An 18,386-nucleotide genomic window follows, 5' to 3' on the forward strand; every position below is an offset into this window, starting at 1 on the left:
GCAGAAACTCTGAGGTTGGAGAATGCTTACAGTCTTTGAGGAACAACAGTGAGGCACTAGCAGCAAAATATGAGTTCTAGTCATTGCTCCATATCTTCAATGACATTTTGTTATGTTTCATGTGTACAACATTATATTTCTACTTCTGTATACCATACAGTGTGCTCACCACCAAAAATTTCATTTCTGTTCATCACTATACAGTTGATCTCCTTTACCCATTTTGCCCTCTCCTGGGCACCCTCCACCCCCAGTAACCACTACTGTGTTCTCTGTATCTGCATGTTTGTTTTTGTTTGATTTAGTTTGTTCATTTATTTTGCTTTTTTAAAATTAATTTTGTTTTATATTCCACATATCAGTAATATCATATGGTATTTGTCTTTCTCTATCTGACTTATTTTACTTAGCATAATAACCTCAAGGTTCATCCATGTTGTGGCAGATGGCAAGATTTCATCTTTTTATGGCTGAGTAATATTCCATTGTGTATATATCCCACATCTTTATCCATTTATCTGTTGATGGGTGCTTAGGTTGTTTCCATATCTTGGCTATTGTAAATGAGGTTGTGATGAACATAGGGGTGCATATATCTTTTTGAATTAGTGTTTTCTTATTCTTTGGATAAATACCCAGAAGTGGGATAGCTGGATCGTATGGTAATTCTATCCATTCATTCATTCATTCATTTATTTATGGCTGTGTTGGGTCTTCACTGCTGCACACGGGCTTTCTCTAGTTGTGGTGAGTGGGGGCTACTCTGTGTTGCGGTGCGTGGGCTTCTCATTGCAGTGGCTTCTCTTGTTGCAGAGCTCAGTAGTTGTGGCACTCGGGCTCAGTAGTTGTGGCACACAGGCTCAGTTGCTCTGCGGCAGGTGGGATCTTCCCAGACCGGGGCTCAAACCCGTGTCCCCTGCATTGGCAGACGGATTCTTAAACCACTGCGCCACCAGGGGGAAGTCCCGGTAATTCTATTCTTAAATTTTTGAGGAATCTCCATACTGTCTTCCATAGTGGCTACACCAGTTCACGTTCCCACCAACAGTTTATGAGAGTTCCCTTTTCCCCAGATCCTTGCCAACACTTGTTATTTCTTGTCTTTTTGATAATAGCCAGTCTAACAGGCATGAGGGGATATCTCATTGTGGTTTTGATTTGCATTTCCCTAAAAATTAGTGATGTTAAACATCTTTTCATGTGCCTGTTGGCCATTTATATGTCTTCTTTGGAAAAAATGTCTATTTAGCTGCTCTGTCCATTTTAAAATCAGGGTTTTTTTTGTTGTTGGTTGTATGTGTTGTTTATATATTTTGGAGATTAACCCCTTTTCAAATACATCATTTGCAAATATCTTCTCCCATTTGGTAGGTTGTCTTTTTGTTTTATTGATGGTTTCCTTTGCTGTGCAGAAGCCTTTTAGTTTGATGTAATCCCATTTGTTTATTTTTGCTTTTGTTTCCCTTGCCAGAGGAAGCATATCTAGAAAGACATTGTATTGGTAAGACCAATGTGGAAGATTCTGCCCGTGTTTGGCCTCTCCCATTGCGGAGCACAGGCTCCAGACATGCAGGCTCAAAGGCCATGGCTCACGGGCCCAGCCGCTCCGCGGCATGTGGGATCTTCCCGGACCGGGGCACGAACCCCTGTCCCCTGCATTGGCAGGCAGACTCTCAACCACTGCGCCACCAGGGAAGCCCTGGGGTTGTCTGTCTTTTTACTGAGTTGTAGAAGTTTTTATGTGTATTCTGGATACAAGTGTTTTGTCATATATAGAAAGTAAAATATTTTCTCCTGGTCTGTGGTTTGCCTGTGCATTTTCTTAATAGTGTCTTTTGATAATTACAAGTTAAAAAAATTTTTTTTACATATATATATTCTTTTCCATTATGGTTTATCACAGGATATTGAATATAGTTCCCTGTGCCGTACAGTATGATATTAACGAAATTTGATCTATCAATTTTTTAATTTTATGGTGAGTGCTTTTTTTGGTCCTCTCCAAGAAATAATTGCCCATCTTAAGCAGACTTAGCTTTTCATTCTGAATATTTGGACTCTGCTAGAGGCTTAGATCTCACTGATTACTCTAGCTGCTGTGTGAAGACAAGATTATAAGGCAGCAAAAGTGGAAACAGACCAGTTAACAATTTATTGACCGGGGACATATTAATACGTCTTTTGTTAGCCGATACAATTAACATCACCGTGAGACATTGTTAGAGCTTAAAATTGATCAAGGGTTCATTATACAACTTATGATTGTCGTTATCATTCACATTTTGCTCCATTAGGTTTTTGTTCCACCTTGTGTATATTATAAATGCAAGTTTATTACCATAAAGTTTTCAAAAATGATGCATTGTGAAATTTTGAGTGAAGAATATTTCAGTGAATTTTATCCAGATACTTTCACTGATTGTCTGAGCGACGTATATACTAGTGTTTCAGAAGATGATAGTTCTTCAGAACATAGTTCTGATTCAGACGAATGTGAATATTAGACCAACAAAAAGACAAAACACCTCAGTGATTGATTCTGATATGGAAAGTGAAAATGAAACCCATGATGCTGGAGAATGATCCTTTTCTTCGGCAGAAGAGTGGGTTGAAGACAACATTTCACAAAAATTAGAAGACTTTACAGGTGTGTCAGGTGTAACTTTTTTTTTAAATAAATAAATTTACTTATTTATTTATATTTTGGGCTGCGTTGGGTCTTTGTTGCTGTGTGCAGGCTTTCTCTGGTTGCAGCGAGCAGGGGCTACTGTTCATTGAAGTGCACGGGCTTCTCATTGCAGTGGCTTCTCTTGTTGCGGAGCATGGGCTATAGGCGTGCAGTCTTCAGTAGTTGTGGCATGTGGGCTCAGTAGTTACACGAGCTCTAGAGCGCAGGCTCAGTAGTTGTGGCACACGGGCTTAGTTGCTCTGCGGCATGTGGGACCTTCCCGGACCAGGGCTTGAACTCGTGTCCCCTGCATTGGCATACGGATTCTTAACCACTGCGCCACCAGGAAAGCCCAGGTTTAACTATTGAATGTAATAACCCGCAAAATGTTAGTGAAATAACAATTTTTGGTAACGACTTTTTTGAGTTGGTCACGTCTCAAACAAACTTGTATCATCAGCAGAATGAAAAATCATATAAAAAGTATGATGAGGCTTTAAAATGTTCTGATGTAACCAATAGTGACATGAAGAAGTTTCTTGGATTAATAACTTTGATGGGACAAATAAGAAAGTCACACTGGAAGGAACATTGGTCGACTGATACCTTACTTGAAACACCTATCTTTCCAAAGATTATGACGAGAAGAAGGTTCCAACAAATAATGACATTTCTTCACTTTAATGATAACTCAGGAACTCCACTTCCTACAGACAGAATTTCAAAAGTTAAACCTCTTTTGGTTTATTTTCTACCAAAAATGTTTAATAAGTTTTAAAAATATTTATCTATTTATTTATTTATTTATCTATTATCTATCTATTTATGCGGGCTGCGCCGGGTCTTAGTTGCGGCATGCAAACTCTCGGTTGCAGCATGCATGTGGGATTTAGTTCCCCAACCAGGGATCGAACCTGGGCCCCCTGGATTTGGAGCATAGAGTCTTACCCAGTGGACCACCAAGGAAATCCCTCTACCAAAATTTCAATCAATCTATATAACCAGACAAGAGCTGTCACTTGTGGAGGCAGTGATAAAGTAGAGAGGATGACTCAGATTCAAAACCTGTAACCCCAGAAAACTTACAAAATACAGAATTTTGGTCAGGATGGTTGGTGAAAGTGAAACTGGATATATGTGCAACCTTGAGATTTACATGGATGAAGGAAAGAAACTATAAGAAACAATATTATCGGTCCTACAACGTTATCTTGGTTCGTGGCACCATATTTACCAAGACGGTTATTACAACAGTGTGTCCACATCTGAAATATTGTTGAAAATAAAACCAGAGTTTGTGGGACTATAAGAGAGAATCGTGATCTACCAAACCAATTAAAGGAGAAATCTAAATATCTGCAGAGGGGAGAAATGACATTCTTACGGAAGGGAGAAGTGACTCTTCTTATATGGAAAGACAAGAGACTGGTCCCCATGGTGACAACTATTCATGACGCATCCATAGCCTCTCCATAGCATGGATCCATAACATCTACAGGAAGGAAGACAGGACTGGCCATCAGATAACTAAGCCCACTTACATACTAGAGCAGCTGTCCCCAACCTTTTTAGCACCAGGGACTGGTTTTGTGGAAGACAGTTTTTCCACGGATGGCGGGGGGATGGTTTAGGTGGTAATGCGAGCGATGGGGAGCGGCAGATGAAGCTTTGCTTGCTCTCCTGCCGCTCACCTAACTGCTCTGCGGCCCAGTTCCTGACAGGCCACGGACCACTACCGGTCCGTGGCCTGGGGGTTGGGGACCCCTGTATTAGAGTATAATAAATATATGAAAGGAGTTGATCAGTCTGATCAATATCTGGCAAACTTCAGTATCTTCCAGAAAACTTGAAAATGGTATAAGAAAGTAAGTTTCTATTTGAGTAATTGAGGTTTATTCAGTGCATTTAAAATTTTACTGTAACCTTAATGCATAGAATAAAATGACTTACAAGCAATTTTTCTTAGCAGTAGCTAGAGAATGGGTAACTGGACATTCTGGTAAGTGTAGTGGTAGTCCCGAACCTGGTCCTTCTTGTGGTGTTTCGCAAAGATCCACCTTGTCGACTCTCAGGTAAAATAAAAGAGTATATGCTAGAGGAAATAATATACACAGGACTAAAAAAAAAATGCTGCCAGAAAGCGTAGTGTGCTCTTAGGGGAAAGCGTAGTGAAACACGGTATATTTGTGACAGATGTTCTGTTCCCCTGCACAGAGGTGCCTGCTGTACTGCATATCACACTCTAACAAAATATTAGAATGCTTTAGTAAGACATGTACAAAGTTTCAAATAAGTACATTACGTGCAAAAAAAGTTGTTGGTATTTACTCAAACTTGGGTGTTTCAATATTCCCTTATGTAACAAATTGCCGGCCACAGTTTCTGCAAAAATCCCCTGGTCAGCAATGTTAAGAGGCTGTTGTAGTGGTCGAGGAGAGAAAATAATGGTACTCTGGACTGGGCTGTAGTGGTGGAGACACTGAAAAGTCTGGGATTAAGGGTGTTGAATTTGCTTGTTGGATGTATGATATAAGAGACAGACATGGAGGGGAGGCAGTTAGGATCATTTCGTATTTTTGACTTGAGCCACTGGATAAATGGTGGTGCCATATGCAAAATATACAAAACTACAACTGACTGAGGTTATTTCAAACTCTAATGTACATTTGCCAAGTAGTATGTTGTCCAATATAAAGTAATTGGAAGAGTATCCCATAATACAGTAGACATTTAAAGAATTCAAATATATGGCTACTCCCTTTTTACTAAGAGAATTTTACTCCTGTTTTGGTACACATGTATAGTTGATATGTACATTTGGAAGCATATTTTGTAGAATGTAACCTAACAATAGACAGTGCTTGATTATTTCAATTTAAAAACTGCTATTCTTTTGTTTTTCTAGCTTCATTTCTTACCATTTTGAAGCTTTTTTGTGCATCTATAAAAACAAGTTAGCTTTAGTAAACTTTTATGGAGATGGTCTTTGATCATAGTACCTCAGAGGTATCATAATCCTACTTCATATATTAGTTAGAAAGGTACATTCTTAAGCCTTGAAGTGCTTCTTAGCTTCCCTATAGGCAAAGTAAGATTCTATTCTTGGGAATCAAGTTAGAGCAAATCTCAGATTTTTGCCAGCAAAAGTCATTGTTTCAGTAGAGATTTCATTAATATTGTATATATATACCAAGTCTTGAGTTTCTGTTCAAATTTAGGAGCTAGCTTATGATAGCAGAAAGAATTTTGGCAACAGGAATAGGAAGAGAACTGAGTTCTAGTCCAACTCTGTGACCTTAGGTGAATCATTAACTTTATATGCCTCATTTTCTTCATCTGTAAAATGAGGAATAATTGATTAAAGTTCTTTTAAAAACTGAAATTATAGTTTCTTATTGGTTTTGTAAAGATTTTGGCTTTATAAAGACATGTTTGAACCATCGTATTAGAAACATTGGAGGGATTTCCCTTGTGGTCCAGTGGGTAAGACTCCATGCTCTCAGTGCAGGGGCCCCGGGTTTGATCCCTGGTCAGGGAACTAGATCCCGCATGCATGCCACAACTAAGAGTCTGCATGCTGCAACTAAAAGTTTGCATGCTGCAACTAAGAAGTCCACATGCCACAACTAAGAATCTGCATGCCGCAACTAAGAATTCCGTACGCGGCAACTAAGATTCCGCACGCCTTAACTAAAAGATCCTGCATGCCGCAACTAAGACCCAGCGCAACCTAAATAAATAAATAAATATTTAAAAAAAAAAGAAACATTGGAAATTTAATCTTTGGCTGACTCATTTGAAAAAAAAAGTGAATTGTGGGCATCTTGCCTGGTTCATAGAATGTTACTAAATTTGAATCACTGTTACCCATATCAAACTTAAGCCTGTGGCTGGTAAGGCTACCTCTCTTTTAATAATAGCTTATTGAGATATAATTCACACACCATACAGTTCAATTCAGTGGTTTTTAATATATTCACAGAGTTGTGCAATCATCGTCAGAATCAATTAGAGCATTTTCTTCCCCCTTTTTTTAAAAAAAATTTATTTATTTATTTGGCTGCGTCGGGTCTTAATTGCGGCATGTGGGCTCTTCGTTGCGGCATGCGAGCTTCTCTCTAGTTGTGGCACGGGGGCTTCTCTCTAGCTGTGGTGTGCAGGCTCCAGAGTGCATGTGCTCTGTAGTTGTGGTGCGTGGACTCTGTATTTTGCGGCATGCAGGCTCTCTAGTTGAGGTGCATTGGCTCAGCGGTTTCAGTGCGCGGGCTTAGTTGCCCCGCGGCATGTGGGATCTTAGTTCCCGACCAGGGATTGAACCTGCGTCCCTGCATTGGAAGGTGGATTCTCAACCACTGGACCACCAGGGTAGTCCCTTAGAACATTTTCATCATCGCAAAAAGAAAGTACCCATGAGCAGTCACTTCCCATTTCTGCATGACCTTCCAGCCCTAGGCAATGGCTAGTCTACTTTCTGTCTCTATGGATTTGCCTAATCTGGACATTTCATATAAACATGTGGCCTTTTGTGTCTGGTTTCTTTCACTCAGCATAATATTTTCAAGGCATATCCATTTTGTAGCATATATCAGCGCTTCGTTTCTTTTTGTTGTAGCATAATATTCCATTGTATATCACGTTTTTTCTGTCCATCAATTGTTGGACATTTGGGTTGTTCCTACTTTTTGGCTACTAAGATCTCATTTGTGTATAAATTTTTGTATGGACATATGTATTCATTTCTCTTGGATATATACCTAAGAGTGGGATTTCTGGGTTATATGGTAACTCTGTATTTAATCTTTTGAGGAACTGCCAGACTGTTTCCCATAGCATTTGTTTTTGTTTGTTTTTTTGGCTGCACAGGGTCTTTGTCGCTGCACTTGGGCTTTCTCTAGTTGCAGCGAGTGGGGACTACTCTTCATTGCAGTGTGCGGACTTCTCCTTGCGGTGGCTTCTCTTGTTGTGGAGCACCACGGGCTCTAGGCCCGCGGGCTCCGTAGTTGTGGCTCACGGGCTTAGTTGCTCCGTGGCACGTGGGATCTTCCCGGACCAGGGATCAAACCCCGTGTCCCCTGCATTGACAGGTGGATTCTTAACCACTGTGCCACCAGGGAAGTCCATCCCATAGCATTTGGAAACATTTTTACATTCCTATCAGCAATGTATGAGGGTTCCAAATTCTCTACATCCTCCCTTAAACCTTATTATTGTCTATCTTTTTGGTTATAGTCATCCTAGTAGGTGTTAAGTGGTATCTCATTGTGGGTTTTTTTTTTTTTTCCCCATTGTGGTTTTGATTTGCATTTCCCTGATGGTTAAAGATGTTGAACATCTTTTCAAGTGCTTATTAAGGCTGCCTCTTTGGGCAGTTTTTCTTTCGGAATGGGGATATGATGTGGTTGGGAGTTGATCTACTTAGCTCTTTTCCTAAAGTGTCAACTAAGCATTCTGAAGTATCAGTTAAATAAGCAGACTCTTCTCACTCCTGGTAGGGAATAAATCAAAGTCTAAATTTAATCCACACACCTGTTTTCACCTTCCTTATTTCTGTAAAATGTAACAAAGAATTTCACTGGAAATATGATTTATATCTTGTTGGAATTGTTACCTATGTTTGGGTGGAGGACAGAACTTTTACTGATGTATCTTTAACACTGAAATCTTAGCAATCTGCTCAGTATTTCAAATGTTCATGAGTAAGACTGCAACGTATAAAGCAGTATCATAGTCACACGAAGATGAGAATGAAGCGTGTCTGGGAATCTGGTAGAAAACCTTTTCATATTTATAGCAGCCCTATTTCCCTTATATCATAAAAGTTTTGTGAATTAATATAGGATGTGTAATTGTTTCTAAGGAGCATATTTAACTTAGGTTACATAGCCTAAAATAGGTTACTTTGAAATGATACCCTTGTTAATAGAAACTTAATTTATTAAATTAAGAATATTTAGTTTTAGTAGAGATTTTGCTCTTGAAAATGTTAATTGCTGCCATCTGGATTTGATCTTATCAGTCCAGTCAGATTTGTGAAGTAATTTTTTTTTTTTCCATTCCAGAAATACATGCTACAGGATTTAACTATCAGAATGAAGATGAAAAAGTCACCTTGTCTTTTCCTAGTACTCTCCAACCAGGTAGGAGAAATGGCTTTTGTAAAATCCTGTTATGAATAGTGACATCTTCTTCCAGAAAAATTTATCATATGCCCTTTTTTTTTTTTAACTCATTGTTTTAAGGAGATTAAGTATTAAGACAGAGCTTTAGACAGAGTCAGGTGCACTTCAACTTTTGGGCCACCAGAAAAAATAAAAAAACATAGAACATAATGCATTGTTTTCACCTTTTCGGTTTTTAAAAAATATATCTACCTAGCTCCATCTTCTACTAATTGAATCCAAATCTCTGAGATGAATGTCCCACAGATGATTCTGAGATACAACCAGAGATTAGGGAGCTATTATGCTAGTGAGGGCATGGATGAAAAGATTCGTTGGTATGTTACTATATGTTCTATATAAAAGCACAAAGAAACTAGATGTTCTGAGCTTAATATAATGGAAGAAATCATATACAAATCAATTGGTAAAGCACTAAGACTTCGAGTAGTGAGCAAATGAAAAGCCACAGATAATTTGTATGCAAGAAAATGCAAATAAATAATAAACATGTGAAAAGATATTTGCCCTCCTAGTAATGAGCAATATTAAAACAACAGCTACTGATATGTCAGTTTTTGCCTGTCATATAAGCTGAAGTAAAAAACGATTCTCAATGATGTGACTGCCTCATATTACTGGTAAGAATGTAAATCCATGTAATTTATTTGGAAAGCGGTCTGGCAGTATGTATTAAGAGCCTAAACATGTTCATGTCTTTGACCCAGCAATTCTGGTAATAGGAATATATCCTAAAGAAAAATCATAAATACAGGAGACACTTTATGCCTAGAAATGTCTATTGAGACGTTACCTAAGGTAGTAAAAAATTAGAATTAATACATTTGTCCAACACTAAGGGAATAATTAAGCTAATTATGACATACATGTATGGTGGAATATATATAGCAATTAAAAGTGAGGTTTCTGAATTCTTAACACTCTAAAGTACTTATTATAATGTAAAATTGAAAAGCAGAATACAAAATTACATATACAAGGTGATGAATCAGATCTCTAAAATGGTACAAATGAAATTATATGTCTGGTTGTTGACATAATTGACGATTTTTCTTCTTATTCATACCTTTCTCTGGTTTCCATAATTTTTATATTGAGAATATATTCCCTTAATATAAAAGTATTTTAAGAAAAATTTTAAATTGGAGAAATTTTGTCTTTTATTTTGATACTCTTAAAGACCTTTCATTTTGTCTTTTTCTAAGATTATTTTTGTGTGAAATTATTATAAAAACAAATGCTTGCCATGAACATGTATTAAAAGATACTGAAGAATATAACCTGAAAATTGAGATTCCCTCTCTCTGACCCCTTCTACTTCCATTGTCTACTAATCCTTCCAGAAATATTCTATTTCTTTCTAGAAATATTCCATAAGTGTGTATGTACCTTTTAACCCACAGATGGGATCACAAATGTCAGTGGCTTGCAACAAATATTTCTTGTTTACACATGGCCCTGAGGACTGCTGATCATCTGCAGCCATATTGCCAACTTTACTGAGCACCACTAAGCTCACAAGTCTGCTCATTCTAGGCTCTGTAGTGAGTAGCTACTATCTGCAGCATGCTGTTCTCTTACATGGCAGAAGGCAGAAGCTCAGAGATGGGGACAGAGCCAAACCACAAAGACACATTTAAAGCTTCTGCGTGGATGGTGATGTCCATTCACATTTCATTGGCCAAAGCAAATAGCATGGCCAAGCGCAAAGTCACAACAATTACCAGACATTTGATAAAACTTCTAATATGAAACATAAAGCAAAAAGCAAAACAATAAGTATAATAGAAATATAGGAACTTGGAAGAAACAAAGACAAATGAAAAGAAAGCCTCAAGAAACCCAAACAGATTAATATCCTTAGAAGTATTATTAATATTACATTCATTAAATAAGGACAGTATGGAATAGAGTAAGAAAACTTTTGGAAATTATAATACATTAGAAGTAAAAAACCAAAATAAGTTGTAGAAGATGAAATAGAGGCATCTTCCAATTAGGAAAATTGGAAGACCAATCTAGCAGGACTGGACGTCCATCTAGTGAAAGAGAGGACAGAGAAGATGGTAAGGGGAAATGATGAAAGACACAAAACATGAACATTTCTCTGAACGGATGGGGCGTGAGCCTTAGGTTTGAAAAAAATACACTACTGAGAGGGACTGACTCAAATGTAAAAAGTCTCACATCAGAGGAAATTTTAGAACTTTCAGGGGTAAAGTGAGACTCTCAAAGAGTTTCTACCCGAGGTGAGGGACTTGGGAGGAAGGAAGGAAGACTGACAGATTGCCTTCAAATTTCAGGAATCAGAATAGCAGTAGATTTTACCATCAGGAACAGTGGAAACTAGACTCTAGTATGGCCGTTCCTTCAAAATTATGAGTGAATCTGATTTTCAATCTAGAATTCTGTGCTTAGCCCAACTGTGAAGTTAAAGAGAATAAAATATTTTCAGATTTGGAAGGTTACAGAAAATTTAATTCTTTGTAAAAGATGTAGGAGTGGAGAAGTAGTTTAGCTACACTTCACTTTTTACTGTTTTTTTTTAATGTATTTATTTTTATTATTTATTTTATTTTTGGCTGTGTTGGGTCTTCGTTGCTGCACGCAGGCTTTCTCTAGTTGCGGCGAGCAAGGGCTACTCTTTTTTTTTTTTTTTTTTTTTTTTGCGAGGACTACTCTTCGTTGCGGTGTGCGGGCTTCTCATTGCGGTGGCTTCCCTTGTTGCGGAGCGTGGGCTTCAGTAGTTGTGGCTCGTGGGCTCTAGAGTTCAGGCTCAGTAGTTGTGGTGCACGGACTTAGTTGCTCTGCAGCATGTGGGATCCTCCCGGACCAGGGCTCGAACCCGTGTCCCTTGCATTGGCAGGCGGATTTGTAGCCACTGCGCCACCAGGGAAGCCCCGCTTCACTTTTTATAGTAAGAAGAAAAGAGTGTGTAAAATTGTAAAATGAAAAAATAGCTAAATAAGCAAGGTATTTAGAAATCACAGAGTTGCTACTGAGGCAAGTGTAGGGAGTAAGTGGCATTGGGCAGGTGCCTGCAGCTTATATATGTAAGCCTGTAGAACTATATGAGGTTTCAAACTATGAAATATTATTTTGATAGAAGTAACATGAACTTTAAAAAAAATTTAAAATCTGTATCATTACAGACTATATTCTATGTTCACACTGTGAAAAGATAAAAAAGTTAGTTGCAAAAGAGACACAAAAAAATTCCTTCTTTGGAAAAATGATACCTCTGAAAATTAATGAGTCAAAGAATATTTGTTAGGGAAATTAGAAAATATTTAGAACTGAATAATGAAATTACTACTTACAAAGCATGTGGGACGCAGGTAAAACATTCTCAGAGAGTATATTTAGCTAAGAAGGAAGACTGAAAATTAATTAGCTAAGTAAGCATCAACATCAAAATTAGACAAAAAGAATAGGTAGCTTGAAGAAAGTAGAAGAGATAAAGATTTAAGAGCAGAAATTAATGAAATAAAAATGACTTACTAGCTATTGACCTTGGGCAAGTTATTTAAGTTAAATAAACTCAGGCGGAGTCTGAATTTGAACACCAGCAGTTTAACTAAAAACTTTGCACTTCTAACCACCACATTATGCTCTTTTTATTTTTTAAATTAAATATTAAAAAATATAATACATGGGCATGGTTTGAAATTCAAATGATATATAGTGATAATTTGTCATTCTGTCCTGTCTTCCTCTCTCAGCTCCACTTCTCAGAAGTGATCAGTTTCCTATGTATCCTTTCAAAACTGTTCCGTGCTTTTATAAGCATTTATGTATGTACCACTTAAGAACACAGAAGTTAGCATGTCATACATATTCTGTACCCTTCTTTTCCCCTTATATATATGAGTTCATTTATTATCAGTATATAAGAGCTGCATCATTCTTGATAAGGACTGTTTACAGTAGACATGGTAAATTAAGTCAATTCTAATAAAAGCAGGAACAAGTCAGTGAAGGTTATGACCATTAGTATACTATCATTTGACAGAGTTTTGGAGATTTTTAGCTAATATAACAATATACATAAGTAATTGATATGAATATTAGAATTAAAAAATTATTTGCAGATGTGACTATATTAAATTATTGAATATCTATAAATATCTGTTCAAAAATCACTGCCTTTCACATTTTCCCAAGATTCTCTGGGTCAAAGTTACCCAGTCATTCTTTGCTTTAAGAATAAAGTCCTTATTTTTTCAAATTTTAAGTGGTCTCTCTTCTGGTAATGGAGTAAATATTGAACATATATCAGGAGGATATTAGTAACCTTTGTGTTTAGCCTCTTCAAACTTAACAGTCATGCCGAATATTATATAGCTAAGTAAAATATCTTCTTTTCTGAAATTAGCACCATTCTAGAATAGTGGTTAACTTACCATGATCATTGTAAGGCCTAACAGCCTCAGAATCGGTGGTTAAGGATCCTGTGGAGTGACGTTCATTTGGAGAAACACTACAAGATGTTAACATTTTGAAGAGTGGAAAACAGGATCATAAGAAATGGTGACAGAAAGGCAGAGACCTTTATTTTCTCTTTATATAAAGTAATCTGTCTCAAATTTCATAGTGTTTGGTAGGCTTATTAAATTTTTAATAATTTAATTTTTAGTAATTTTATTACCTCAGGTTTTACAACAATTATTATACTCTCCTAAGCTTTAATAAACAAATAAGGTTTTTGGAGGAGGTCCCAATTTTTCAGTTGTTTAATTAATAAATGAGCTTATTGTATATTTTAAGAGGCTTAGTACCCCAAGCAGATAAATATTGCATACATTGGATATTCAAATAAGGTATCTAATTTGAGGAAGCAGTGTCAATTATGTGTGAAAATAGGTATAAAATCAGACTTTCTGGCAGTTGGTTTTTCAATATGGTATAAATTTCATAAATGAAATTTATCGTGAAGTCCTTTTCCCTCCTGTTCTTGCCCTAAAATTCTACTATATCAATAGCAGATACTTTGTAATTAGTATTGTATAATGTGACACTAAAATATTAATATATTAAAAAAACTTAAACTTGTGTTTTGTTTGAATTCCCAATAATTTATATTTTGTTTAGTATGCCACTTTTTGGAAGTGGTCACTGTCAGTATCTTGCTATATAGTATGATGACCTTGGAGATTTAAAACCAATTAAAAGTGTAAGCAGCCTTTCTTATTTAGTTTTGAGTTTTAAATCCACTTTTATTCCAAATAAGAAAAGTCAGAAGTAGATTTACTGTGGAATATGAGTTATATAAAAGACATCTTAACAGCTGACTTAGGGAAAACAGACTGGCCAATTCCATTTATGGAATTGTAACATAAAGTTCCATCAAATAGTTATCTTTAAAGGGGTTTTTGTAATCTAATAGATATTCCTTGTAAACTTTATTAATGTGAACACATCTGCTTTTTAAAAAAAAAAAAATCAGTGAGGGACTTCCCCGGTGGTCCAGTGGTAAAGAATCTGCCTTCCAATGCAGGGTTCGCAGGTTCGATCCCTGGTCAGGGAACTAAGATCCCACATGCCGTGGGGCAACTAGGCCCGCTCATCACAACTACTGAGCCCGCGCACCTCAATGAGAGAGCCTGTATGCCACAAACTACAGAGCCCACATGCTCTGGAGCCTGCGCACCACAACTAGAGAGAAGCCCACATGCAGCAACTGGAGAGAAGCCCGAGCGCCACAGCGAAGACCTGATGTAGCCAAAAAAATAAAGAAAATAAATAAATATTAAAAAAAAATCAGTGAATTCCTAATGAAAATAGAGAGAAATTTTTTATTATTTATAGCTAAACTCTTCAGTATCAATCATTTAGAATTCTTTCAGATTCTTTTACTGTATTCTTATTTCCTGTCCCAGTAATCTATCATTCTCTTTAAAAGTAAAAAGTATTGGGACTTCCTTGGTGGTCCAGTGGGTAAGACTCTGTGCTCCCAATGCAGGGGGTCTGGGTTTGATTCCTGGCCGGGGAACTAGATCCCACAAGCATGCTGCAACTGAGAGTTTGCATGCCGCAACTAAGACCTGGCACAGCCAAAATAAATAATAAATAAAATAAATAAATATAAAGAAAAAAGCATTTATTGACCCCTTCAGACAGAATGTCTGGTTTTTAAAAAAAACTATCACAAATGTCTATTCATTGGACCTTCAACTGAGTTGTTTTGTTTTATGTTCCCAGCACGATTAATTTAAGAATGTGGCACTTTCTTTAGTGGTGACTTTGCTGCAAAGTTCTGAAATTTTCACTTGAAATTATTTTCAGAGCCAGTTTGAGGCACATAAGAAAATCAGTTTAATTATTTCATAGACACAATTAGTGTTTTGTCTAGAAATAGATTGCAATTTGTCATTCACATATTCTGTAGACTTGAACTCTTCATGACTTGGACCTTTCCAAAAAGCAAGTTCAGTTTTGGAAGGTGAAGACATGACTTTGAGAACATCCAAAAGGATATGTCAGAGAGAGAGTAAGAACATTTTGAACAATGTCAGTGTCATTGCTCTACAGCATTCCAAAATGACAGTTTGAAACATTAGGATATAAAAGTTTTAATATAAGTGGCTAATTACTTTATAGTCATACTGTATCTGACTTGTTAGATTCCCATGCTCTAGATTCTTTTATAAATAGGCACTTTAAAGGGATCTATTACAAAGTCAACATTTTGGGGTTTTTTTTGTGACTGGATTTGTAAAATGTAGAATGGGATTATTGTTTTGTCATGCATCTGAATTTAGTAGACGACTACTAGATAATGGTGATAATTTTTTTCTGTTAGCGAAAGAGAGCATAGTTGATGCTTGAACAACACAGGTTTGAGCTGCATGGGTCCGCTTATACTCAGATATTTTTCAGTAGTAAATACTGTACCACATAGTCCAAGGATGGTTGAATTAGGAGATGTGGAGGAACTGTGGATATGGAGGGCCCTTGTATAAGTTATAGGTGGATTAACCTCTGCATTATTCAAGGGTCAGCTGTATATATACTCATAAAAACTCACATTTTCTTCTCTCTCTCTCTTTTTTTAAATTAATTTATTTTATTTTTGGCTGTGTTGGGTCTTCATTGCTGTGTGCGGGCTTTCTCTAGTTGTGGTGAGCGGGGGCTACTTTTCGTTACGGTGCATGGGCTTCTCATTGCGGTGGCTTCTCTTGTTGCAGAGCATGGGCTCTTAGGCGCATGGGCTCAGTAGTTGTAGCTTGCAGGCTCAGTAGTTGTGGCGCATAGGCTTAGTTGCTCCGTGGCATGTGGGATCTTCCTGGACCAGGGCTCAAACCCGTGTCCCCTGCATTGGCAGGCAGATTCTTAACCACTGCACCACCAGGGAAGTCCAAAACTCACATTTTATATAAAAAAAAGAACGTCTCTGTGTATAACTGAGTCACTTTGCTGTACAGCAGAGGTTGCCACAACATTGTAAATCAAATACACTTCGGTAAAAAACAAAACAGAAACTCCCATTTTGTCTAAATTGATTTTGCTCTTATATAACAATGGTATATGTATTCAGGTTTCATTTTTATTTGCATTTAATAATTATTGATTAAAATTTATTTCTTTAATATTATTAGATTTCAAATGACTGAGGTAACTGTAAAAGTTTGTTTTATGCCCTGTTGCTGATCAAATCATTGGTCTTCTCTATAGTTCCTTACAAATGTATGGAATCAGTGTTCCATTTGGATTGAACATCTGTGTCTTGTCTTAATAATAGAATAATTGGCATGAAGTCATCTAAAAGGACCAATTTACATGGTATAATTGGCAGAGAGCATGAACTTTGGATTAAACAGACCTAACTTTTTAATCTTATTCTTGCTACTTACTAATGGTGTGACCTTGGACAAGTTATTTAACTTTTCAGGCTCAGTTTCTTCATCTGAAAAAATGGAGACAATACCTACCCAACTAAATATTTTTAAAGCACCAATGCACAATAGCTTGTCATACATTTAATAATAAATGTTCATTTCTTTTCCTGCTTTTATCTTCATGTATTGGTAATTTGAGACTAAGTTAGTAAAATTAAAGAACTTTCTAAGCAGTCACCCTAAACATGAGATTAGTCTGCCATTTACTTTAGTAAATACTGTATTCTCTCCATTGCCAGGAGGAGTATTTGAGAAAGGAAGGAATGATTTGAACATTGTCAATAGCCAGCTGAATTAGTGTTTTAGGGACATACTTTTGATAACTTGTACTTAATATCTCCATGAAAATGTTTTCATTTATCTTCAATCACAGGTACAGGAACTTTAAAGATAGATTTTGTTGGAGAGCTGAATGATAAAATGAAAGGTTTCTATAGAAGTAAATATACTACCCCTTCTGGAGAGGTGCGCTATGCTGCTGTCACACAGTTTGAGGTATGGTATTCTTTAATATATTATGACCTTAAATTAGACATTCTGACAAAGGTCTAATTCTATTATTTGCGTGATTATTTGAGGCTTAGGTGCCTTTTGCCATAATTGTATTATTGATTTTGGAATTTTTATTTTATACTCAGCCAGTTATCTCTCTTATACAAGAGAGAGAATTAGGGATGTGGGCTGGGGAATGATTTTATTTATAACAGTACCATTATTAATTTAGTAGGAAAAGCCACAGGTACAAAAAGAGGTACAAAGTATAAAAGGAATCCAGGTATTGAAATTTTGTTACCTGTATGTCTGTATATATAGTTATATATGGATATATATAGATATAGACCTATCAATTTAAATATAATTTTGTTACCTGTATGTGTGTGTGTATGAGTGTGAGTGTGATTCCAATGCTTATCTCTAGCCCTTTTGAGCACTTCTTCATCCTGGAATGGTTGGCTGGAGTGTGTCTCCAAATGATTTTTTTTTAAGAGAGGGTATGTGGGTGGTATACTTCCTGAGTCTTTGCATATCTGAAAATCTTCCATTTGCCTTTATACATGACCAGTTTTACTGAGCATGTAAGAGATTTGTTGGGGGGGGGGAAGAAAAAAAGCAGCCCCTGACATCCAGAAGTTGTCCTAGCACTGAAAGCTAGTCCAAGTTGTTTTCCTGTTGGACATAAACAGTATCATAGAATGCCAACCTCAGACAAGGTCACTCCGAGACCATGATAAAGTGAGACAAAACAAGGGCACTTCATAATTTCATCCAAGCATAGACAAAAACAAGTTCACTTTGTTAATCACAAAAGACAACTCTCTCTCTTGGTTAAAATGAGTGACTGCTGCTTCTTTACCATTTGCAGTTTTAGGCTTGATGTAGTCTGCCCTCTCCATAGGTAAATAACAGTTATTGAGATACCCACTCATAAAATTGCCTCCACTTTCTGACAGCACCCAACTTAGAATGAATCCTTTCTTCTTAAATCCTCCTCCAAATCATTCAGCCAAATCCAAAATCACATAATTGTTTCTTTCTTAGACTCTTACTGAGATACCCCATGGTTTCTTTTGATGTGAGTTTTCCCTTGCTACAGTGAGTAATAAGCCCAACTTCTTCAGTGATAAGAGTGGTACAACTGGC

At 36.8% G+C, this 18,386-nt stretch overlaps 1 protein-coding gene across 2 annotated transcripts in view; it reads left to right on the forward strand.

Annotated features, from left to right (window-relative positions):
- Positions 1 to 18,386, forward strand: part of NPEPPS (aminopeptidase puromycin sensitive) — a 97,289-nt gene that overhangs the window by 47,224 nt on the left and 31,679 nt on the right. For both annotated transcript variants that reach the window (XM_082678486.1, XM_082678487.1), the window contains exons 3-4: positions 8,728 to 8,805; positions 17,119 to 17,240. In XM_082678486.1, the coding sequence (XP_082534612.1) occupies positions 8,728 to 8,805; positions 17,119 to 17,240 (200 nt within the window). The remainder of the gene's footprint in view (positions 1 to 8,727; positions 8,806 to 17,118; positions 17,241 to 18,386) is intronic.

Source organism: Grampus griseus (genome assembly GCF_964374135.1).
Source record: "Grampus griseus genome assembly, chromosome: 20".
NCBI lineage: Eukaryota > Metazoa > Chordata > Mammalia > Artiodactyla > Delphinidae > Grampus > Grampus griseus.